This window comes from Bombina bombina, chromosome 7 (genome assembly GCF_027579735.1).
Source record: "Bombina bombina isolate aBomBom1 chromosome 7, aBomBom1.pri, whole genome shotgun sequence".
NCBI classification, from domain to species: Eukaryota; Metazoa; Chordata; class Amphibia; order Anura; family Bombinatoridae; genus Bombina; species Bombina bombina.
Genome location: NC_069505.1, coordinates 381783048 through 381808343, shown reverse-complemented (window position 1 = coordinate 381808343; position 25296 = coordinate 381783048). Strand labels below are relative to the sequence as shown.

Sequence of the window (25296 nt, the reverse complement as noted above, 5' to 3'; positions counted from 1 at the left end):
ATAGATAGATTTGATAGATAGATAGATAGATTTGTTAGATAATTTCCCAGACAGAGCATTACAAGACGTGCGTGCATGGACCCATGGTTAGGTTCCGAGAAGCGGTTGCGGCGCCCGAGGCTCTGATTAGAATAGAGCACTCTGGAGCGTATCTGCTCTCGGCCGAACTAGGAACATGATTCGGCATTCTGTCAGAGCACCCATAAAAATACCTACCATCTGTTGCATTCCTCACTACAGAATTCCAAACTGCCTCTGGAAGCAACATCAGCACAATAACTGGGTTTTGTTGGCCGAGCAGCTGTATACAAGCCTCATATCAACATGCGCAGTGCAGTCAGCTGGGGTAATGTAAAACTCATTGCCATTGACTATGGAACAGTGAAATGTTCGCTGGAGTGATGAGTCACACTTCACTATCTGGCAGGCTGATGGAAGAATATGGGTTTGGGCTAGGATCCTTAGTTCCAGTGAAGGGTAATTTTAAATGGATATGAAACTCAAAACATTTTCTTTCTGATTCAGTCAGAGCATAACATTTTTCAAAAAAAGTTTCCAATTTACTATTATCAAATTTGCTTTGTTCCCATGGTATTCTTTGTTGAAGAGATGCCTAGGTAAGTGTCTGGAGCACTACATGGTAGGAAATTGTGCTGCCATCTAGCAAATGAAAAACATTATTGTAAAACTACTGCCATATAGTGCTCCAGACATGGACGCTCCTGAGCCTCCTTCCCTGCAACAACAAAAGATACCAAAATAAAGAAATAGAAAGTTGTTTCAAATCACATGCTCTATCTGAATCATGAAAGAAAAATGTTGATTTTCACAACTCTTTAATGCTACAGGATACAAAAGCATTTTAGATAATTGGTTGCTTCAAAGTTTGTGACAACGGTTTGGGGAATACCCCTTTCCTGTTCCAGCATGACTGTGCCCCTTGAAGACATGGAGGCCTATCTATCAAGCTCCGAATGGAGTTTGATGCCCCGTGTTTCTGGCGAGCCTGCAGGCTCGCCAGAAACAGCAGTTATGAAGCAGCGGTCACAAAGACCGCTGCTCCATAACCTGTCCGTCTGCTCTGAGCAGGCGGACAGACATCGCCGGAAATCAACCCGATCGAGTACGATCGGGTTGATTGACACCCCCCTGCTCGCGGCCCATTGGCCGCGAGTCTGCAGGGGGCGGCGTTGCACCAGCAGCTCTTGTGAGCTGCTGGTGCAATGCTGAATACGGCGAGCATATTGTTCACTGTATTCAGCGAGGTCCGCCAGACTATGATAAATAGAGGCCAGTGTTTGAGTTTGGTGTAGCGGAACCCAACTGGCCTGCATAGAGCCCTGACCTCCATCCCACTCCATCCCACTGAACATCTTTGGGATTAATTGGAATGCCGATAGCGAGCCAGATCTTCTCGTCTAACATCAGTGCCTGATCTCACAAATGCTCTTTTGGATGAATGCGCACAAATTCCCACACACACACTTCAGAATCTTGTAAAAAAGCTTTCCCAGAAGAGTTGTGACTGTTATAGCAGCAAAGAGTTTTGGAATTGGATGTCCCACAAGCTCATATAGGTGTGATGGTTATGTGTCCACATACTTTTGGCTTATAATGTATGTTGTGGATGCCCAGTGTATCAGCATTCAAACACCACACCTTCTTAGAGAGTGAGTGGTGTTGTATATTGAGTCATTAAAGACATTCACCTAGATTACGAGTTTTGCGTTCGTGTTTTAAAGCTGAAAAAATGATAATTTCAGAGTTAAAACAGCAAAGCAGCTATTACGAGTCTTGTCGGTATAGCTGCACCGCAAGCCTTTTAGCCTGTAACGCAACGTCAGTCCCACACTCAAAAAAAAAAGATTTTTTTCATGGGATTCCCATAGCGCTGCCATTACAAGTTTTGCGGTGAGGCTAAAAAGCTTGCGTTACACCCTATAACGACAAGATCTGTACCGCCATCTGAGAGCAGTAGTTATGAGTTTTACGCAACAAAACTGTTACATAAAACTCATAACTACACTGTTACAAAGTACACTAAACATCCATAAACTACCTATTAACCCCTAAACCGAGGCCCTCCCGCATCGCAAATAGTATATTAACGTTATTAACCCCTAATCTGCCGCTCCCGACATTGCCGCCACTAATAAAATGTATTAACCCCTATTCCGCCGCTCCCCGACATCATCGCCACTATAATAAAGTTATTAACCCCTATTCCCCCACACCCCAACATTGCCCACACTATAATAAATATATTAACCCCTATTTTAAGATAGGGATCTTGTTAAAATTACAAGATCCCTATCTTAAAATAAATAAAAACTTACCTTTAAAAATAAAAAAACCTGTTTAAATTATGGGGTCAATCTATTATAGTGCGAGCGGACATGATACGATGTAGCGTATCATGTCCGCTGCATGATCGCATGAAGAGGACCTCCACGTCGGATCGATGGACCTCCGTCTGGACCTCCGCCTTGGACCTTCGCCTGGACCTCCACCTTGGACCTTCGCCTGGACCTCCACCTCCGTGCATTGACTGCTCGGCCTCTGCAGGGATGAAGAAGATGCCAGTCCCTCGATGGATGAAGATGGAGCTGCCTAGATAAAGATGGAACTTCTGGGATGAAGATCGTTCAAGCCAGACTTCAGCAACTGTGAGTACCTAAAGAGGGGTTAGTGTTAGGTTTTTTAAAAAAAATTTTTGGGTGTTTTTTTTTTTTAGATTAGGGTTTGGTCTTTTCTTCAAAGAGCTGAATGCCCTTTTCAGGGCAAGAAAAAGAGCTGAATGCCCTTTTCAGGGCAAGAAAAAGAGCTGAATGCCCTTTTCAGGGCAATGGGTAGATTAGGTTTTTTTAGTTATGTTTTTTAATTTTGTGGGTGGGGGGGGGGGTAAGGGTTTGTAATGTTGGGGGGGGGTTTGTTTTTATTTTTTAGAAAAAGAGCTGATTTCTTTAGGGCAAGGCCCTGCAAAAGGCCCTTTTAAGGGCTATTGGTAGTTTATTATAGATTAGGGTTCTTTTATTTTGAGGTGGTTTTTTTTTAAAAAAACGGGGTATTAGAATAGGAATAGTTTTTATTATTTTGAATAATTCGTTATTTTGTGTAATGTTTTTTTTTCTTTTTGGGGTGTTTTTTTTTTTTAGAATAGCCATTTTTTATTTTAATGGGCAGCAAAAGAGCTGAATGCCCTTTCAAGGGCAATGCCTATACAAATGCCCTTTTCAGGGCAATGGGTAGATTAGGTTTAACTTTATTTTTATTTTGTGGGTTTGGGGGGCGGGGGTTTGTAATGCTGTTAGGGGGTGTTTGTTTTCTTTTTTAGAAAAAGAGCTGATTTCTTTAGGGCAATGCCCTACAAAAGGCCTAATTATAGATTAGGTTTTTTATTTTGGGGTGCGTTTTTTTTTTTTTTTTTTTTTTTTTTAAACATGATATTAGAATAAGAATAATTTTTATTGTTTTGGATAGTTTTGTTTGTTATTTTTTGTAATGGTAGTTTTTTTATTTTTTGTAATGTTAGGTTTTACTTTTATTTCACAGGTAAGTTTGTATTTATTTTAACTAGGTAGTTAGTAAATAGTTTTAAACTATTTACTAACTAGTCTACCTAGTTAAAATAAATACAAACTTACCTGTGAAATAAAAACCTAAGCTAGCTACAATATAACTATTAGTTATATTGTAGCTAGCTTAGGTTTTATTTTTTTATTTCACAGGTAAGTTTGTTTTTAGTTTTAAATAGGTATTATTTAGTTAATAATTGTAACTTTAATTTAGGTCTATTTTAATTATGTTAAAGTTAGGGTTAGGTTTAGGGGTTAATATAGTTTAATTTAGGTTGTTGCGATGTGGGGGGCTGGCGGTTTAGGGGTTAATAGGTTTATTTAGTGGTAGTGATGTGGGAGGCCAGAGGTTTAGGGGTTAATAACTTAATTTAGCAGCGGCGATGTCGGGGAGCGGCGGATTAGGGGTTAATATCTTTATTATAGTGTGGGCGATGTTGGGGTGTGGGGGAATAGGGGTTAATAACTTTATTATAGTGGCGGCAATATCGGGAACGGCAGATTAGGGGGGTAATAGCAATATTTTGGTGGTGGCGATATCGGGAGTGGCAGATTAGGGGTTAATAACATTATAAAGGTGTCTGCGATGTCGGGGGTCGCAGATTAGGAGTGTTTAGACGTGGGGTGTATGTTAAGGTTTAAATGTAACTTTTTTCCCCCATAGACATCAATGGGGTTGCGTTATGGAGCTTTTCATTCCACGATCGTAGGTGTTAGGTTTTTTTCTAACACTCTCTCCCCATTGATGTCTATGGGGAAAGCGTGCATGAGCACGTCAAAGCACTGCTTGTATTTTGTGCGGTATGGCGCTCAACACAACCATATCACACGCACAAGCCAGCTTTTCAAAAACACAAATGGCAGCGATATGGAGGGTGAAATAACTTAACTTTTGTTGCGTTCGTTTCGCACCCTCTATAGCGCAAAACTTGTAATCTAGGTGATTGTTAGTGTCATGCAAACAACGACTAACTCTTTAAGCCCTTACTGCCAGTACTTATTTGTCTACATTGGAACAAAGTTCTGATGTAAACAAATAAGTAAAAATTGAAATCATGTGATCGATCATGCAATCATGTGATTTCAATGATGGGATTGGGTCAGGGGGGAGTGCCTATGACTTTAGGCACGCCCTTCAGCCTGCGATCCCATTTAGGAAGCTTCTATGGCTTCAGGACAGAGAAACAGCTAGGATGTTCCATGTCGTCCTAATGGCGCTAAAGCCCAGGGAAGTTAGGACGGCATGGAATGTCCTAACGGCGGGAAAGGGTTAAGAAGGTGTGGAGAGCAGGGCACTCACAGGATATGTGCGTATCACACTGAAAAACAATAACTTTACTAGAAGCATTTGTGCTAATAGAAGTATCATTGGTCTCTTGCTTATATACCTGAAATCCTATTGTACCAAAGTTCTAATTAAAATGTGCTAATTATTTTCCCATCTGTATGGTGCACGTAAAACAAAAAAACAGACATCTCTCTTAGGCTGCTGAAATTTTGAGAGGTATGATACTGCCTGAAAGACAGTAATGGGTTATTATAAATATTTAATCACAGGCTGTAAATAATTCCTAATAGGAAACAATGCCTATTTTTAAACTTACATTTTAAAGGTGTATTTTAAAATAAAGCATTATTTTATTTTTAGTATTTTACCTAAAACATGTTCTGCTTAAAAAGAAAGTTGTAGCTGTACAATTATATTTATAATTGTAGTATATGCTTTAAAGTATAATTTGTTTTCCTATATCCATCATACATGACATATTAGAGCTGCGGAATCTGTTGGCGCTCTACAAATAACCGATAATAATAATAATAATAATATTGCTTGTTATTAGTGTATACTTACATACATCAACCCTTATTCGATAAAACTTTAATGTATTACTGATCTAAGTATTTGTAATTATTTATGTGTCTTTGGATTGCTTGAAGCCTGACTACTGTAAAATACAAATGAAACTATATATAATAAATATAAACTTTCTTTAATTCACACATTATGCTATTATTGCATTTGCCACTGTTTAAGGGACATAAAAATGTACAAATAAAATGCTGTAATGCAGGGGTGCCCAATAGGTAGATCGGGATCTGAAGGCGCTGCTGGTAGATCGCAGCCGATCAAAATGATGTCAAGTTACGCGATCTCAACACTGGGGCGTGAGTATGGTTGCTAGGGATACCGCTTTATCTACCGCAGTGTGTAAATCACGCAACCTTAAAAGGATATGGAACACACATTTATTTATTTTTTCATGATTCAGATATAGAACATGCAATTTTAAACAACTTTCTAATTTACTCCTAATATCAACTTTTCTTCATTCTCTTGGTATCTTTATTTGAAAAAAAGCAGGAATGTAAGCTTAGGAGCCAGCCCATTTTTAGTGGGTAGATCTTGTTGAGCTGGTTATTTGAAAAGTAGATCCCAACACAAAAAAAGTGTGGGCAACCCTGCTGTAATGTGTTACAGCACAACTATTTTTATATAATCATGTGTTTAAAGGGATATGGAACCCAAAACATTTATTTTGCGATTCAGACAGAGCAAACAATTTTAAAAAAAAGTTACCAATTTAGTTCTATTATCAATTTTGTTTTGTTCCCATGTTATTCGTTGTCAAAGAGATTCCTATGAAGGTGTCCGGAGCACTACATGGCAGGAAATAGTGCTGCCCACTAGTGGTCTTGCAAATGGATAGCATTCTTGCTAATCTGCTGCCATATAGTGCTTTACACACATGCACGCTCCTGAGCTCATGTCCCTGCTTTTTTAACAAAAGATACAAAGAGAAAGAAGAAGAAATGATAAAACTATCTGAATCATGAAAGAAAATATTTGGGTTTCATGTCCCTTTAAACACAGCAAATAGGTTAAACACATAGTTAAAGTAAAATCAAGAGGAGTAATGCACTACTGGGAGCTGAACAAATCTGGTGAGTCAATGACATAAGGCATATGTACATATCCACCAATCAACAGCTAGCTTTCAATAGTATTTTCTGCTCCTGAGCCTACCTAGGTATGCTTTCCAACAAAGTGTAATTTTAAAGGGTTAGTCTAGTCAAAATTAAACTTTCATTATTCAGATAGAGCAGCAATTTTAAGCAACTTTCTAATTTACTCTTATTATCAATTTTTCTTTGTTCTCTTGGTATCTATTTGAATGTAAGCATAGGAGCCGGCTCATTTTTGGATCAGCACCTGGGTAGCGTTTGCTGATTGGTGGCTACATTTGGACACCAAGCTGAAAGTGCTGACCAGGTGCTAAACCAAAAATGGGCCTGCTCCTAAGATTACATTCTTTCTTTTTCAAATAAAGATTCAAAGAGAACGAAGAAAAATTGATAATAAGAGTAAATTGGAAAATTGCTTAAAATGGCCTGCTCTATCTGAATCATGAAGGTTTAATTTTGACTAGACTAACCCTGTAATGATCTAATGGCGTGATCTGGAGAGCAGACTTCGCACAGTGACTGTAACTGTTTATTAAAATAAAATACAAAGTTTAAGGCTACCAAGTAGAAGCAGTAAAACAATTACTGATTTAAAGAATGTAAAATACATTGAGATAAGTAAAATAAAGCGCATTTACATAGATATTCAATGGTGGTAAAAAACTATCCTCTTAGGGTTGAGTTTTACGATGCTAGAATTAGAGACAATCTAGTTACTTTTATCTTTGGAACTAAAGTTACAGTAACTTTGTTTCCAGCCGGAATGATTATGGCGCTGCACATGGCATGACGTAGCCAATGGAAGGTTGAAGCGCGGCCTAGGAAGTTCAGAAAAAAAGGTGTTACCGGAGAGAAGAGGGCGGGGTGTTTGCGGTACCGGGGGAGGTGCGAAAGAAGCGAATTCAACCGGTACCGAGAGAACAGGCAGTTACCTCCCGCCACCATGAGCACCAAGCACGTGACATGCAGGTTAGATACTTAACCCTTCGCTTGCCAGTGATATTGAACTGCCGCGGCTATTAACCCCTTGGTTTCCAGAGAGAGAGAGAGGGGTTATTTAGTGTGATTTAGCCAATGGAAACGGATTCCCAAGACTACATTGTTTACTTTTTGAAGTTAAATCTTTATTGTACTGAGGTCAAACTCTCATTACTGCTACAATGAGTTAGTGAGAGGGGAAATTATTTTGATATCACTACATTATTTGCTGGGTGTAGCAGTATAATATTTACAAGTCCTGCCATTCAGCATTTTAATATTTCATTGATTGTCATTTCTACCAAATTTCTTTTCCCCCCTTTTATTTGTAATATATAACACAACATATACTCTGTAAAGTAAGTAATTCATACAGTTCACAATATAGTTCACTATACAAAAAAATATACTTTCTAAATGACAATAGTACAGTTTAATGCAGAATTATTATTTATTTTTAGTCTTTTAAAATGATGACTGCCCAATGATAGTTCTCATTATGAACAAATAAACTAATTGCTCTCACCTAATCTTATAAAGATATTGACAGACCTAACAATCTGTCTCTAACTTACACAACAAAAAAATATAACTTATACAGCAATAACATTCTTGCTGCACGAAAACAAAAAAAAAAATCACTACATTTCTTCCAAATGTCTAATATTTCATTAGGTTTAAACATGTTCTGGGATGTCCTATTTAAATATTACTTAAAGTGTACAATTTAAAATGAGTTGCAACAAAAAGGTTTAAAAATCAAGATCAGGATATTTTTTTCCATGAGGAGATGTAAGATGGAGGTACAAATCCACATTCATGTCCTAAATCAGGATTGAGTTAAATATTTGTTTTGTTTTCATATGCCCAGTTATTGTTTAGTGTTTAGCTGGTGTAGATTTTATTTTAGAAAATGCAGTAACACAGATTGGAGACAACATAGGGCTCCTCTATTTTGGATCTTGCCAACTTTAGCGTACTCTTTACTTTTGCCACTAATAATGTGTGAATTATTCTGCATTTATAATATACACACTCACTTTAGTGTTATCCATAGAAAATGTTGCCATCCAGGTAATATTAGGCAGTCGTTGTGGGGACAGTGTAATACTCTGCAATATTATAACATTTTCTATTACTTATAAATGCTACTTATGCTATTCAATCACAAATTAGTGGCATATTAGTTAATACAAATTGATTGAATAACATTTTGTGCCACAAACATTGAAAACATTTAATCTTAGCTTAATATTGGTTAAAGTTTTAGCTGGGTGGTCAGTAAAATCAGATGGGTGGTGTGCCCATTAAATAGGTTGGGAAGAGAATTTTGCACTTCATATAAATATATAAACTCCCACTGTTTGTAAGTGGCATTATCACAATTTTTAAGACCATCGAAAACCAGCCCAAAACAGAAAATAAGACCCATTTGGTTTGGTGTTAGTATTGTTTTTTTTTTTTGTAACAAAACATCAAAAATGATAGTTATGAATAATAAACTATAATGGTAATAATGCTATATTTGTATTCTACAAGTCACATTAAAGGGATAGTCTATTCAAAATTAAACTTTCTTTTTCAAATAGAACATGCAATTTTAAGCAACTTTCTAATTTACTACTTTTATAATTGTTTCTTTGTTCTCTTGCTATCTTTATTTGAAAAAAACAAGAATGTAAGTATAGGAGCCGGCCCATTTTTGGTTCAGCACCTGGGTAGAACTTTCTCATTGGTGTCTAAATGTAGCCACCAATCTTCAAGAGCTACCCAGGTGCTGAACCAAAAATGGTCCGGCTCCTAATCTTACATTCAAATAAAGATACCAAGAGAACGAAGAAAAAAAATGATAATAGTAGTAAATTAGAAAGTTGCTTAAAATTGCATGCTCTATCTGATTCATGAAAAGAAAAATGGGTTTGGAATCCCTTTAAGTAATAATACAAAAAATTGGGTTCCTTAGCATTTGTGTGTGTTTGTGTTTTTTTCCCCTTAAAAATATAAGGTCCTTTTGCATTGTTGTTTTTTTATAAATAAATTAAAATAAGGAATCCTTGGCATTCGTGGCAGCAGCAGATTTTTTGTGTACTTTGTATAAGTATATTCCTGGTGTAGTGTTTAGCTAGATTTGGTCTGTTCTTTATGAACATTACACATTCTGAGGTAACATTGCACCTTTTAATTTGGATTTCAGCAAAATGACACAATGTATTTCTATACAGGCAAAAGAAAAACAAGATACTGTCTTTAATTGGTTTTAATTCAAGTCTGTAAGAAAGTTACATTTTAACATCTATGCTTATGACCTTTTTAAAGTGATGGTAAAGTTTCCAATTCATATAATCAGATCTGGAATGAAAACAATATTTTAGATGGACTTTAAAGGGACAATCCACACGGCACCAACATGCACCCCTTTCCAACTGCTGCTCTTTGTGTGCCCGGCGCAGGACAGAAGTGAATACAGTATGCCAGGGAAACTTTCTTTACTTGTCCGTTTTAACAAGGCCGCCAAACTCCTCCTCCCTCCTTCATCCTCCTTCTTGTGAGTTTGGTAGAATTCACTCCCAGAAGTGTGCGTGATTGGACTGGATTATATGAGACACTTGGTCAGACACATTGCGCATGCGCGGAACGTCATCAATTTTACAAGTAAGAGCCTGATCATTGGCTACACAATAGACATGCCCCCAGATTCTCTGGGAGGAGTTGTGCTGCCATCCCATAGCGGCTGAATAAGAGAGTATTTTTTTAAATACTTTTTTTCACTGTTTGGGGTGGCGTGGGGTGCCCGCAGCGTGGCAGTTACAACAAGGTACCTGCCAATCCTGTGTAGACTGTCCTTTAAATTCATCCATTCTAATAAAGATATGCTATAAATTTTTTATATAAATTCTAAAACACCATGCTCTGGCCGCCCACTTCAAAATCTCCAAAAAATAAATAAATTGCTGTGTCATATGGCTAGAGCGCTGATCAGAGAACAGCTCAAACTGTTAGTTCACAAAAAATAAATAAAATAAATGCTTTTGAAGTGGGCCGCTGGAGCGTGGGTATTATTAATAAGTAAGTTCTAGCGCATTTTCATTAAAATTGATGAATTAAAGTCCATATCAAATATTGTTTCCATTCAGGATCTTATTATACAAATTGGAAACTTTACCATCACTTTAACCCCTTAACGACGGAGGACGTGCCAGGCACGTCCTACAAAATCCGGTCGTTAACGACGAAGGACGTGTCTGGCACGTCCTCTGGGGTTTCAAGCGCTGGAAGCGATCTACGGAACATGGTTTTTATTTATTTATTTTAAAAAAACATAGGAAACTGGGTACTGGCAGACAGCTGCCAGTACCTAGCATGGCGGCTAATAGGTAAAGGGGGGAGGGTTAGAGAACTGGTTGGGGGGTATCGGGGAGGTTGGGGGGTAAGGGGGGATCCTACATTGCAGAATATATATAACAAATATATATATATATTTAAAAAAAAAACAAAAAGCTTATTTTTATACAGTCAGACTTTCTGCCAGTACTTAAGATGGGGGTGACATTTGGGGGCTAGGGTAGGGAAGAGAACTGTTTGAGGGGAGTCAGGGAGGGATCAGGGGGTGGTATGTGTTAGGTGGGAGGCTGATCTCTACACTAAAGCTAAAATTAACCTTACAAGCTACCTTATTAACTCCCAACTGCTGGGCATAATACAAGTGTAGTGCGCAGCGGCATTTAGCGGCCTTCTAATTACCAAAAAGCAATGCCAAAGCCATATATGTCTGCTATTTCTAAACAAAGGGGATCCCAGAGAAGCATTTACAACCATTTGTGCCATAATTGCACATTTGGCGGTGAAATAGTGGCATGAAATATACCAAAATGGGCCTAGATCAATACTTTGGGTTGGATACTAAAAACATATATATACATGTGAAGGTTTATTCAGGGATTCCTGACAGATATCAGTGTTCCAATGTAACCATCCCTAATTTGGAACATTTTGGAAATAGCAAAGTGCTACTTTGTATTTATTGCCCTATAACTTGCAAAAAAATAGCAAACAACATGTAAACATTGGATATTTCTAAACTCAGGACAAATTTTAGAAACTATTTAGCATGGGTGTTTTTTGGTGGTTGTAGATATGTAACAGATTTTGGGGGTCAAAGTTAGAAAAAATGTGTTATTTTTTCATCATATTTTCTAAAAAAAAATTATAGTACATTATAACAGATGATGAAATGAATGGTATCGTTAGAAAGTCCATTTAATGGCGAGAAAAACTGTATATAATATGTGTGAGTACAGTAAATGAGTAAGAGGAAAATTACAGCTAAACACAAACACAGCAGAAATGTAAAAACAGCCCTGGTCCTTAACGGTAAGAAAATTGAAAAGTGGTCCGATCACTAAGGGGTTAATATTTTATGCTGTATTCAAATCATGAAATAAAATTGTGTCCCTTTAAGTCTGAGTACTTCTGATGCTGTAAATATAATAACCACTATACAGAATGGAGAATGATATAAAATATCTTTGAACTAATTAGCTGAAACATGACTTGGCTGTAGTAATTTGATTGCATTTTTTCTCTAGGTATTTTATGCATGGAGTTTGCAGAGAAGGAGCAAGATGCCTATTTTCTCACGACTTATCATCAAGTAAACCATCAACTATTTGCAAATTTTATCAGAAAGGGCATTGTGCTTATGGTTCTCGTTGCAGGTAAGAAATTGTGTGTGAATTTTGCTACTCTAACGTGGTAAATTTTGCTTGTCCATACTTTTCTACACTCTTTTTGGCTCCATCATTTTCGTCATCTCTTAAAATGAAACTTTAAAGGGATAATAAGCACTTAATAAATGTTAGCTAGAATGAAGCATTCAAAGAAAAGATTAGTCTGAGAATAACATTGCAGCTGTAATTTTTTTAAAGTCTCATTAGCTGTTTAAATATTGAAAAAATAAGTGTAAAGTTTTTGTGTCTATAAAACAATGGGAGCTGCCATGTTGTAACTTAAGTTACCTTCTTTGCTGTGGCCAATTAGGGACAGTTATAAATAGGTCACTAGAGTGTGCAGCCAATGGCTGTGTGGAATATAACTAACAGTGTTCTGCACTTAGATTTCTAACAGGAACTGAAAAGCTCACAATTTCAGAATAGAATTAAAAGAAAAGGGGGCAAAATAAATAATAAAAGCATGATGAGCGGCATGATGTTTAAATACAGGTGCACAGGCTCTCACAGGATATGTGCATATGCCACAGAAAAACAGTAATAACTTTTATTAGATGCATTTTTGCTAATAGAAGTACAGTATATTGCAAAAATTATTCTTTTTCATATTCAAATGCGCCTATGCACATTTCAAATGTGACCTTTCCATCACTTTTACAAGGTACCTAAATCATTGGTCGACAAATCTGTTTAAAATTTAGGAGCCAGACAGATATATTTGTATACAGATATATAGAGAATAACCCAAAACGTAGGCACCAGGGGTAATATTCTAGACGCCAGTGGCTCCCTGAGTCTATTAAGCGCTGATCTAATTGTATATTAATTTGATTTATTATTTAGGTATCCTTTGTTGAAAATCATACCTAGGTAGACTCTGGAGAAGCAATGCTGTGCTGCTGGTGATTGATGGCTTATATACCTCAACTCATTGGCTCACCCCTTTCATGATTCAGATAGAGCAGTGATAGCGAACATTGGCACTCCAGATATTTCAGAACTACATTTCCTGTGATGCTCAACTGGACTTCAGAGTGCCTAAGCATCATGGGAAATGTAGTTCTGAAACATCTGGAGTGGCAAGGTTCGCCTTCACTGTGATAGAGCATGCAAGTTTAACCCCTTTGCTACCGGTAATTTCAGAGAAAAACTTGCCCAAAGTACCAGAGCATTTTTAGCATTTTTTGCTGTCACTCGGTTTAAACAGAAATAGAACTTTTTATTTTTTATTTACCTATGAAAACTATAAAGTATATATAATAATAATAATAATAATAATACCCAAGGTATTTATCTAGGCTCATTTTGGTATATTTTATGCCACTATTTAGCCTCCAGATACGAACATATAAAAAAATGAATTAACCATATGTATTGTAAATTTCTACACATGCTCAGTAGGGGGACAGTGCCTCAGAAAGTGTGCATATCAAATTATTATGCACAACTTGCTAATGGAAGTGAATTGGAAATTTGTTTAAAATTGCATGCCCTATCTGAATCATGAAAGTTTTGACTTAATGTCCATTTACTTGTTTAATCCCTTTGCACGGGGTACATAAAAGTCAAATTTGAAATGCACAGTAGTTTTTTTCACATTTGACTAGGAACATTCTTAAAGGGACATTGTAGTGTAAAATTAGTTGCCCCTTAATGTGTTCCCAATTACTTGTTATGCCAGCTATAGAGTATAAGATGTATAAGAAATACCTTTTATGTTTCTTTTTGTAAATTAAAAAGCTGGATTTGCTCTTTGAAACCACAGCCCATCAAAATAGGCAAAGCTCATCACTCAAATGCTTCCTTTCTTATCTCTGTCTCTATACAATACTTAGAAAGAACAATTGAAAATTAACATTTTAGAACTCTCTTCCACCTCCCCACTGGAGGTGTAATTTATTATTTTGGCTTGTCAATAGCCTATAGTTAAAGGGATAGTCTACTTGATTTTATTTATTGTTGAAAAAGATAGACAACACTTTACTACACATTCACCAGGTTTGCATAAGCAATATTGTTATATTAATATACTTTATAACCTCTAAATCTCTGCAGGCTGCCTCTTATCTCAGTGCATTTTATTATCTTTTCACAGCTAGACAGAACTAGTTCATGTGTGCCATGTAGATAACATTGTGCTCACTCCCTTTGAGTTATTTATGAGCCAGCACTAGTTGGCTAAATTGCAAGTTTGTAAATAGCACTGAGATAAGGGGCAGTCTGCAGAGGCTTAGATACAAGGTAATCACAGTGGATAGATGATCCATTTATATAGCCCACCTGGTAGTGTTTTTGTAACAATGTTTAGTTTTGCTTATTTTTTAATAAAAATGTTGCTGATTTTCAGACTCCAGGTTTACAGATTCCAACTTCTATTGTTTGTGTAATCTGTCTTTTCATATGCGGGGGAGGGGGAGCTTCTGCTGTTTTTTTGCTGTTCCAGCCCCTTTCGCTGGGTGTCCCAACCTAAAATCCTCAACAATGCTAAATTGAGAGCCTCTAAGTTTTTAAAAAGGTTTCATAATGGATTTTTATATCAGTATCTGTGCATATTCTTCTTTATAGTAAATAAATGTAATATTCATTTGTAGGTATGATCATGTCAAGCCTTTAGGTGGTGCTGTTCATTTCTTTCAAGAACCTTCATCACCAGCTTTTGAGGTTCCGCCCCTTCCTCTGACGCAGGAGCCCTCAACTCCCGACAAGACAGCTCCTCAGCGGCGTGAAAAGAAAAACCTTGTACTTCGAGATCGAAGTGAGTATTAAGATCAATCTAATTACATTTTCCATTATCGCATAACATAGGGCTTGACAAATCCAGGAGCCATGGAGGCACTGACAACTTAAAATTAGGCCCTAGTGTCCTGGTTTAGAATCCCCAAGACATACATACCTACAAATACATATTTTTTGTTTTATATTATGATGTTGATATATATATATATATATATATATATATATAGCCAAAAGTTTCTGGCTACTAGATGTTGAACAAATTTGTAGAACCCTGGTATCATAATTATAATGCACAAAAACATATTTTAAGAAACTACCCTCTTTTCAAAAAATGGGAGTCTCTTGCTACTCTCTGAGGATTCTTTCAAAGCTCCCTGGTGGCTAAGGGTGGAAGTTATCACCTCTGCTATGGTGGTCAACTGCATTCAAAAGATGGATCTCCCCTATTCTCGTTGTAAAGTCTTTTTGAAAGTGGAGGGTGTGGCTGCTGTACCAAACAGCCCTACACTGTCTTCGCACACATGGTAATGTCGCCACCATCCCCTAATTCCCCTGATGATGTCAAACACACTTTGCCACCTTGTAATGGCTTGAAGTGCAGGGGGAAGTGTGATCAGTTTCAAAAGCTCCCCATTCCTAGGCGGGAACATGGTGATGTCATAATCCAAGTATGCAGATGTAACACCTGTGTAAGACTCATTCATAATACTGTCCCCAATAAGGGAATAGCGTTAACATAAACCGTGCTTATTTCACATACCTTCCATCCATCCATCCTCGGGTGTCTTCCACACTTCATAAATTACATCAATCCTTTCCAGAGACTAAGTGGAGGTGGCTACAACATTCCGTCCAACTCACATTATGGTTACTAAGGTAAACCGTGAAGATGCCACTAAGTACTCACGAAGGCCTCCAAGATACATCTTCCTCCCACTGCGGCGGACGTCATTAAGATACGGTCCGCTTCTGGAAACGGATGCCTCACAATCCATATATTTAAATAAACACCAACAAAGGAAAATCCACTAACTTTTACCATATAGATAAAAAGGTTCAAATTTATTTAACCCCTTAACGACCGCAACATACCCTTTACGATCTTGCCACTGGTCATTAAGGGGTTAATCTCTTTAAAAGCAGATTACCTCCATAGAAAAATTAGCATATAACTGGGTCTTATGTGTTTCCAGGTCTATGATTAAGACTCACACCAAAATGTGGTGTTATAGTTAGTTATACATTTTTCTATGAAGGTACTATACTTTTTAAAGTAAATTTGAACTTTTTATCTATATGGAAGCGAGTCAGTGGATTTTCCTTTTATTGATAGTTTTCATAATGTTAGCTACATATTGTTCTAAGGTGTTTAATTTATTTAGTGTTTAAAGGGATAGGAAAGTCAAAATTAAACTTGCATGATTCAGATAGAGCATGTCATTTTAAGACATTTTTAAATTCACTTCTATGTTCAAATATGCTTTGTTCTTTTGGTATCCATTTTTGAAAAAGAATATGCACATATCCTACACAAGTGGTAACTTGTTGCTGATTGGTCTCTTGTGATTGGCTAACTAGATGTGTTCAGCTAGCTGCCATTGCGGATTGGTCTCTTGTGATTGGCTAACTAGATGTGTTCAACTAGCTGCCAGTAGTGTAATGTTCTTTCAGCAAAGGATAACAAGAGAATGAATCAAATTTGATAATAGAAGTAAATTGTGAAAATTGTTTAAAATTGTATGTTCTATCTGAATCATGAAAGAGAAAATTTGGGGTTTTTCTGTCCCTTTACTTTCTAGATCTATGAACATTTACTTTTTAAAATCTTTTGAAAATGTTGTAAGTTAAAGATTATTAGTAGTTTGTTTGTGTAAGATTCTATTTTTGTGTTTTAAGATCTCTGTGGGTCATCCGATGAAAATCCAAGTTCAATTTCAGCTGTCAGCGCAAACTATTGCAGTGACCCTCCAGTATCTCCTCTGGAAGCGAAGCCACATTCTTACCTAGAAGCAATTTGCACAGGGCTGGAAGAGGTTGAAGCTGGAAGCTCCTATGTGAATAATTCCCAACTCCTTTGCCCTTATGCAGCAGCCGGTGCATGTAACTTTGGTGAGAGCTGTGAATATCTCCACGGTGAGGTGTGTGAAATCTGTGGACTGCAAGTGCTTCATCCATACGACCAGGATCAGAGACAAACACATGAAAAGGTAATTGTGGACCTATTTGTAAAGAGCTTCTGACGTTACTTTTAAACACACTACAAAGACCCCTGATCTATGGCTTAACACTATTCTGAACTAGTATATTTATCATGCATAAACAGCATGTTTTATGTATTTTGCTAGAACAAAATTTAAAGCCTTATACAAATTGAATATAGTTATTTTCTCTTTCCAGTATGCCCAGCAATGAGCCTTAAAGGGATAGTAAAGCTAAAATTAAACTTTCATGATTCATATAGAGCATGCAGTTTTAAACCAATTTCCAAATTACTTCTGTTATCAAAGTTTCTTTGTTCTTTTGGTTTTCTTGGTTGAAGAGTAGGCTCAGGAGCAATAGTGCACTACTGGGAGCTAGACAGTGACAAATTCCAGGAATTTTCCTGGTGGGGTGATGCAGAGGTGCAGATGGAGGCTCCAGGGAGGTCATGGAACGCGCCTTGTACGCATGTAGAGCACATCTATACAAGAAAAAAAGAAAAAAAATGTGTCTCCACTATATGCTCACATTGATATTTTGGTGATTCTATCTTACAATTTTTACTGTGATTAGCGGGTAATTGGGGGAATCCTCAGAAAGGAATGTTCACGTTAGGTCATTGAAGGAAATGGGATAATTTATATTATGTTTCTTAAATATTGTTCCCTTTTTTTGTTGGAACTCCAAAATAGTTTTCTATATTATCAAGTTTTTGATAGTTGTATTCCTCTAACTCAACATATTCTGATATGTTGCTCCTCCACATTCCTATTGTTGGAGTGTCTTTGCTTTTCCAATTTTTTGCAATAAGGAATTTGCTAATATTTATCATAATTTGAAAGAGTTTACATTCACTTTTTTGGGGGGGCTAATTAAGGGCTTTTATTTAAGATCCATATCAGGGGGTCAGCTGGAAATGAAACTTCAAAAACTCTCTTTATTATTTCCAGTCAACATTGTTTTAGTTCTGGGCACCACCACATATGTCCCATGCAACTGTCCAAATGTCCACATCTCCAGCATTGATTACTGTTTTTAGGGTATAATCTATGTAGCTTATGTGGAGTTAAGTACCAACTGTGGAGGACTTTGTAATTTATCTCTATTATCGATGCTGAGGTGGAGGAGTGAGTGAGTGTTAGAGAATGTTTATTATTAATGCTGAGGTGGAGGAGTGTGTGAGTGTTAGAGAATATGTTAAGGACTTGTTGAGGAAGAATTATGATTTCTAGGTCTTTTTCCCCATCTTTTGATGGAGTGGGGCAAAAATCCTGGGGGGAGTCTGTTTTTATGATCTTGTATAATAAAGAGAGAGAGAGTAAGAAACAGGAGAAGTGAGGATGTATAGTTTTTTAGGTTGATTATGGGGCGGATCATATTATGGGCTTGTCTATAGGTGAACCAATTTGCAGCCCATGTTAGTGCTTTTTCTAGAAGTTCTGATTATGAGCATATTGTGTGATCATTTGTAATTTGATTAAATAGATAGGTTGGGGCTATAAGAGGAAGGGCAGTATTTTATGTATGATCACCCAGGGAATATTCAAAATTTGCAATAAGTGATATTAAGCTAGAAGGTCTAAAGGATAAATGGGGGGTTTCCTATTGGCTATTTTCACATCAAGAAAGTTTCTTTGGTGATGGGGTTTATTATAATATTGCTTATTTGGAGGGCTTTCTGATGCCAACAAAGGCCTCCTAGATTGGGGATCTCATTGATGTTTTTTTCTAAAAGGACCCACATTTTCTTATCATGGTGTATTCTCCAGTCTAGTATTCTCTGTAGAAAAATAGCCTGTCTGTAAGTTTCTAAATCGGGTACTTCCATGCTCCTCAGTGGCCTAGGAAGCTGCATAGTTATTTTATTAATTCTGTGGGTCTCCTATTCCAAATAAAGGAACTGAGAATATTTAGCATATTTGGGTTATAGCTATGGGGGATTGAGATAGGAAGAGTCTGCATAATATATAACAGTCTTGGGAAGATGTTCGTTTTAATGGTATTTATGCAATTGATCCATGAAAGCTTCTTAGAGCTTCACAATAAAAAGGTTGCGAACAATTGCCCTCTTGATAGGGATGTAATTAAATCGGTATACTTCTAGGGACTCAACTAAGTAAATTCCTAGATACTTCAGTGATCCATTGCACCATTTGAATGGGCAAAGATCTTTAATTTTATTGACTAAGTGTATAGAAATAGAGATATCCAGAATTTAGGTGTAATTGATAAGCAAAGGGTATGGAATGAATTCAGCTCCGCCATTAGGGCAGGAATTGTAGTCTCAGGTTTAGTGAGGGAGAATAATATGTCATCTAGAAACATGGAAAGTTTATGTTCCATGTTGCCTATTGGGATACCAGATATTGAGCAATTATGTCTAATCTTTGTTGCTAGTGTTTCTCTAACACATGCAAATAGGAGGGGAAATAGTGGGCATCCCTGTCTAGTGCCGTTTGTTATCTTGAAAGGGGATGATAAGATGCCATTAAGGAGGGCTTGAACACTTAGGGGCAGAGTAGAGAGAGAATATTCTGTTTAGAGTCATGTCTCCAAATCTAAAGGTTTGTATAGCAGCTCTAAAGAAGGACTAGTTAACACGGTCAAAAGCCTTCTCTGCGTCTTTTGACAAAAGCAGCATTGGAATTTGTTTATGTTGTGCGTGCCATATTAAATGTAAGGGATTGACCGAGTAGACTGTCCCTTTATTCAAAGCAGGAGCTCATATTTCTCCATCCCTAACTGACCACATCAAAAGTGGTAACCATTGGGGGCGTGTCCGGACCAGCATCTAAGATGGCCACTTTTATGAGAGCTCTACACTTCAGGGCTATAATTTGATAAAAAATTCAACTTATTTCACATCATCCAATGCTGACTTATACCACGTCTTACTGGGTTCCTTTTTCTGTACAGAACGACACCTATATTATACCCGTGGGAGCCCTTTGAGCCGGACGGCTAGTCCTCTCCATGCACCGCATGAAGGCTGCTTTCTAACATCCATCCAGGCGATTAGGCACGCAGAGATCATACTACCATCTCCAGACACGATACTTTCCACAACCATGGAGGACTTTGACAATGCGGTATTAGCCCTCTTTAACAGCCCTTGAAACAAAAATGTCACGTCAATTTCATAGTCTACACACTGTGTTACGCTCTGAGCACGAGGATATACTTAAACTCCAAACATGGCGGAGATAAAGGAGTCGGCTGAACGACATGCACAGCCTAAGAATAAGACACCTACTTATGACCTGATACATTTGAAAAACTCTCCTGTGGGCTCTCCGTTCCCTGATCCGGAGGAAGCGGTCGGCCTTAAGGGAAGGGGGGAGAACAGATTGATGATCACTAAAAAGCTCTCTTCTGATGGTGACAGGGAAAAGCAGGCACCTTATTGATTTTTATACTGTTGCTGGTTTCCTATTTAGCGGAAGAGTAACTCACTGATTGCAAATATTACACTAAATTCTTAGGGATTTAGACTTATCTTGCTAATTGTCATATTGCTGCCGTTCTTATACTGGCAGGAAGAGCACCTTTCTGAGGTAAACTACTACGCTAAAGCTATTTGGGGCTTAGTCGCACCTTACTGATTTTCATACAGTGGCTGTTCTCAGATTAGTTAGAAAAGTACCTTGCTGGTGTCAAACGATATGTTATAGTTATTAGGAGCGTAGCTGTGGATATGTTTAGCTGGCATTTTAGCCTGAACTTCGTATTTTCCTAGGTTCCTCATACTCCCTCTTACACATAGGCATCATCCACCCTAATAATATTTCCCCCTGCTCTTTTGGACTTTACAGACATCATATTACTGCTCTGACGACAAGAGCTTAGCTATATCTCCCTTATTAATCACATTGTACCTAAGTAGTTTAAAAACTATCCTTCTTCATCCAGCTAGTCATAGATAACACAGTACAGCGAACAGCACCTTTCCCTACCCAATAGCTCAGATTGCAAATTAGCTTACTCTTTACTTTTGCATATAACCCAGATCCCATCATAGGGCACCTCAATTAGTATATTGGTCCCCTTTTCTACACCCCAATAGCCTGAACTCATACCCTTGTTATGCATCTCACACCATAAATAATCCTAGGATCTTTACTTTACCTAGTACCCTAGATTTAAATAAGGCGAGTCTACTAAATATCTATTAGCCCACATATTTCCCCTATTATGAGGCCAAGTGTAACCCCTCTTCTGTTAAGCTGCATAATAATAATACCCTAATACTATTAACTTTCCGGACATGCTCCCCCTCCTATCCCCCTCTCCTACAATTACTTAAAGCGGCTCTTGACCGCTGTCCCTTTCAATCATTATCCAAACCATAATGCTACCTATTCATACGTGAAGGTGTATCTACTATCTTACCTCACCATCTACTCTGGGCCTCTTTCCCTTTCAGAGATAACTAGCTAGTCTAACTCATAGAGCCCTCTGTATGATATATGACCCTCTCATAGGATATATAAATACTTGCACCAACAACATACTATGATTCTTTATTCTTAGCATATGGTTTATACTGCAGTTTACTTATCTACTATTCATTTTTTTTTGTTTGTTCAGACAACATAGAACATTATATGGAAATTTTATATTTATGTTATTGTCATCTTTTGATAGCTGAAATGATCGCCTGACTTTTTTTTTTATTTCTGCGTGTAAACTGGTAATTTGTTGTTACATTGTCTACCAGCCTCAATAAAAGATGTTTATATTAAAAAAAATAAAAAAAAAGTGGTAACCATTGAAAAGCCTCATAATTAAAGGGACACTGAACCCAATTTTTTTCTTTCGTGATTCAGATAGAGCATGCAAATTTAAGCAACTTTCTAATTTACTCCTATTATCAATTTTTATTCGTTCTATTGCTATCTTTATTTAAAAAAAAAAGGCATCTAAGCTTTTTTTCTTGGTTTAGAACTATGGACAGCACTTTTTTTATTGGTGGATGAATTTATCCACCAATCAGCAAGGACAACCCAGGTTGTTCACCAAAAATGGGCCGGCATCTAAACTTACATTCTTTCATTTCAAATAAAGATACCTAGAGAATAAAGAAAATTTGATAATAGGAGTAAATTAGAAAGTTGCTTAAAATTTCATGCTCTATCTGAGTCACAAAAGAAAAAATGTGGGTTCAGTGTCCCTTTAAACTTTTATTATCGCCCTGGACACTGTTGTGAGACAGATAAACAATGAATACCTTTCTAACAAATTGACGGTTTTAAATGCTTATTTTATATTTTATTTGCATACAAGTAACATATAAGTCATAACCAGAATTCCTTTTGGGAAGACGTTCTAATGTCATTTATTTCCACATTTTTTTGCAGTTGTGCATGGCATCATTTGAACATGAAATGGAAAAAGCATTTGCTTTCCAGGCAAGCCAGGAAAAAGTGTGCAGTATCTGCATGGAGATTGTATATGAAAAACCTTCAACATCTGAGAGGAGATTTGGGATCCTGTCCAACTGCAATCACACATACTGCTTGACGTGCATCAGACAATGGAGATGTGTGAAGCAGTTTGAAAATCCAGTGATCAAGTGAGTTAATGCTGGCAAATTTCCAATGCGTATGAAAGAACAGTAATTAAAGGGACATGAAACCCAAGTTTTTTCTTTCATGATTTCGAAAGAGAATGTAATTTTAAACAACTTTCTAATTTACTTCTATTATCTAATTTGCTTCATTCTCTTGTTATTCTTTGCTGAAAAACATATCTAGATAGGCTCAGTAGCTGCTGATTGGTGGCTACATATAGATGCCTCGTGATAGGCTCACCCATGTGCATTGCTATTTCTTCAACAAAGGATATCTAAAAAGTGAAGCAAATTAGATAATAGAAGTAAATTGGAATGTTGTTTAAAATTGTATTCTCTATCTGAATCATGAATAAAAAAAATTGTGTTTAGTGTATCTTTAAAGGGACAGTAAACAACTTGTAATTACTAGAGTTCTCTGTTGCTAAAGAATGACATCAGAGAAGTCTAAACCTTTTTAAAACAAATTAACATTCTTGCTTACTGCAACTGATTTTCAATAGTAAAAATTCGCCTTATTTGTAGGAACAAATCTTGACATGAGTCTACCGATAACAAAGTTGGTCACTGTTAAGTTAATATAAAGTGAATTGTTTTGCAGTTTATATATGTTATATAGACAATAAGGGAAAGGTATGTAGCAGGGTTAGCCATGATAATTATGCAGTGTTTATTTCCAGCTGTGTCAATTAGAATATGAACAATTTTCAGAGCTAGATTATATGAAAAGGGGGCAAAATAAATACTGAAAGTGTATTATAATTGGTTTATTACTCATGACTAAGGGCTAGATTTATTAAAGCCCTACGGCTGCAAGTTCTCACAAGAACTTGCTTGCCGTAATTTATCAAGCAGCGGTCACCAAACCGCCGCTTCCCTAACCTCTTCGCCACCTCTAAGATGGCGAAATTCAATCTCCTCTGTCTAGTCAGACCGAGGAGATTGACAGCTGCTGTGCGCGGGTAGGGGGCGGGATTGTATGCAAGCGCAAAATTGCGTTCGTGTGCAATGGCGAATACCTGCAGGTAATTTTGCCCCGCCACAGGCGAGCTGAGGCGTACAGGGGCGCGTATATGCACCCCTGTCCGCCTCAGCTTTAATAAATCTAGCCCTAAGACTTTTTATATGAAAATCTCAGGGTTTTATAGCTCCTGCTGAAATTTTGTAACATTGGAAGATTCTTGTTATAAGACAATGGTTCTCATCTAGCCTTTTCTGTATTGTTACATCTGTAATGTAGTTCTGAAATTTCATGTGACACTTGTGAGTAATTTTTTTAAACATACATCACACCTAGGTTCTTAAAGTGATGGTAAATAAATTCTTTATTTTGTCGCGTCTCCAGCCTCCCACGGCAAAGCTCAGTTTTGCAATGAAGTGACGTTTCCACCTCTTAGCCAATAGCTGTGTTTGCCTACAGCATAATGCCAAAAGGGAAGCACGGCTAATTGGCTAAGAGTGGAAACGTCACCTCATTGAAAAAGAAGAGCTCTGCCGTGGGCGGCTCAAGACGCTTAGGTTAGCGATGAAGCTGCGGCAAAATAAAGGTATCTATTCATCAGGTTTTTTTTAAACTGATGATTGAAGGTCACTTTTATTTTCAGTGATGGTAAATCCTAGTGTTTTTGAAATACTAGAATTTACCATCACTTTACTGTCCAAGTGTTAATTCGATAAACCCTAATACATTATTAAACATTATTTTGTAGAGACCCTCCAGGTTGCGAATCCCAGTAACTAAGTATATTTTGCCCATAAAGAACTATGTGAAACCATAAAACTTACTATGATACATATATGAACCTACAATTAATGTATTGTTTCCCCATCCTGAAGGTCATGCCCAGAATGTCGCGTAGTATCAGAGTTTGTGATCCCAAGTGTGTATTGGGTTGAAGACCAAAGTAAGAAGAATGAACTGATTGAGGCTTTTAAGCAAGGGATGGGGTAAGCTCTTTACACACCTAGCTATACACATTAGATTGTAAGCTCATGAGGCCTTCTGTCCTGTAGATCATGTGAAAGGGGTTTACAGGTGACAGTGACTCACCCTTTATGATACATATAAATTTAGTTCCTCTGCAACTCTATACCTAATGTTGCGTCATATGTGGCATCTTTTATAGCTTATTATTATTATTAAGAAGAAGAACCTATGCTATATAATTTACTCATGGGGAGATTATTTTCTATTTGAGAAAACGGTTTTCTTTCCGATGGCATGGAGAGTCCACGATTCCATTCATTATTGTTGGGAATTCAACTCCTGGCTACCAGGACCAGGAGGAGTCAAAGACACCCCAGCAAAGCTTAAGTATCCATCCCACTGACCATACTCCCCATTCATTCATTGCCTCTGTAACAAGGAGGAAGAGAATACACATTGTTAAAATTTATGCAGGAGATATAAGGACAAGCGCAACCCTGATTCACAAAGAACATCATGAATCACTCCCTGTGGTTTCCTCTGCGTCTGTCTTTTTATTAGCCTTACAGGTTGTACCGCTCCTATCTGACATCCCTTATCACGTAGAGGGAGCCCGGAGAG

The 25296-nt window shown here is 37.3% G+C and overlaps 1 protein-coding gene across 1 annotated transcript in view; it reads left to right on the top strand.

Annotated features, from left to right (window-relative positions):
* Positions 1-7318: 7318 nt before the first annotated feature.
* Positions 7319-25296, top strand: part of MKRN2 (makorin ring finger protein 2) — a 62462-nt gene continuing 44484 nt past the window's right edge. The window contains exons 1-6 of the mRNA XM_053721104.1: positions 7319-7508; positions 12104-12232; positions 14836-14999; positions 16877-17187; positions 22537-22751; positions 24585-24695. Coding sequence (XP_053577079.1) covers positions 7483-7508; positions 12104-12232; positions 14836-14999; positions 16877-17187; positions 22537-22751; positions 24585-24695 — 956 coding nt within the window. The 5' untranslated portion in view covers positions 7319-7482. The remainder of the gene's footprint in view (positions 7509-12103; positions 12233-14835; positions 15000-16876; positions 17188-22536; positions 22752-24584; positions 24696-25296) is intronic.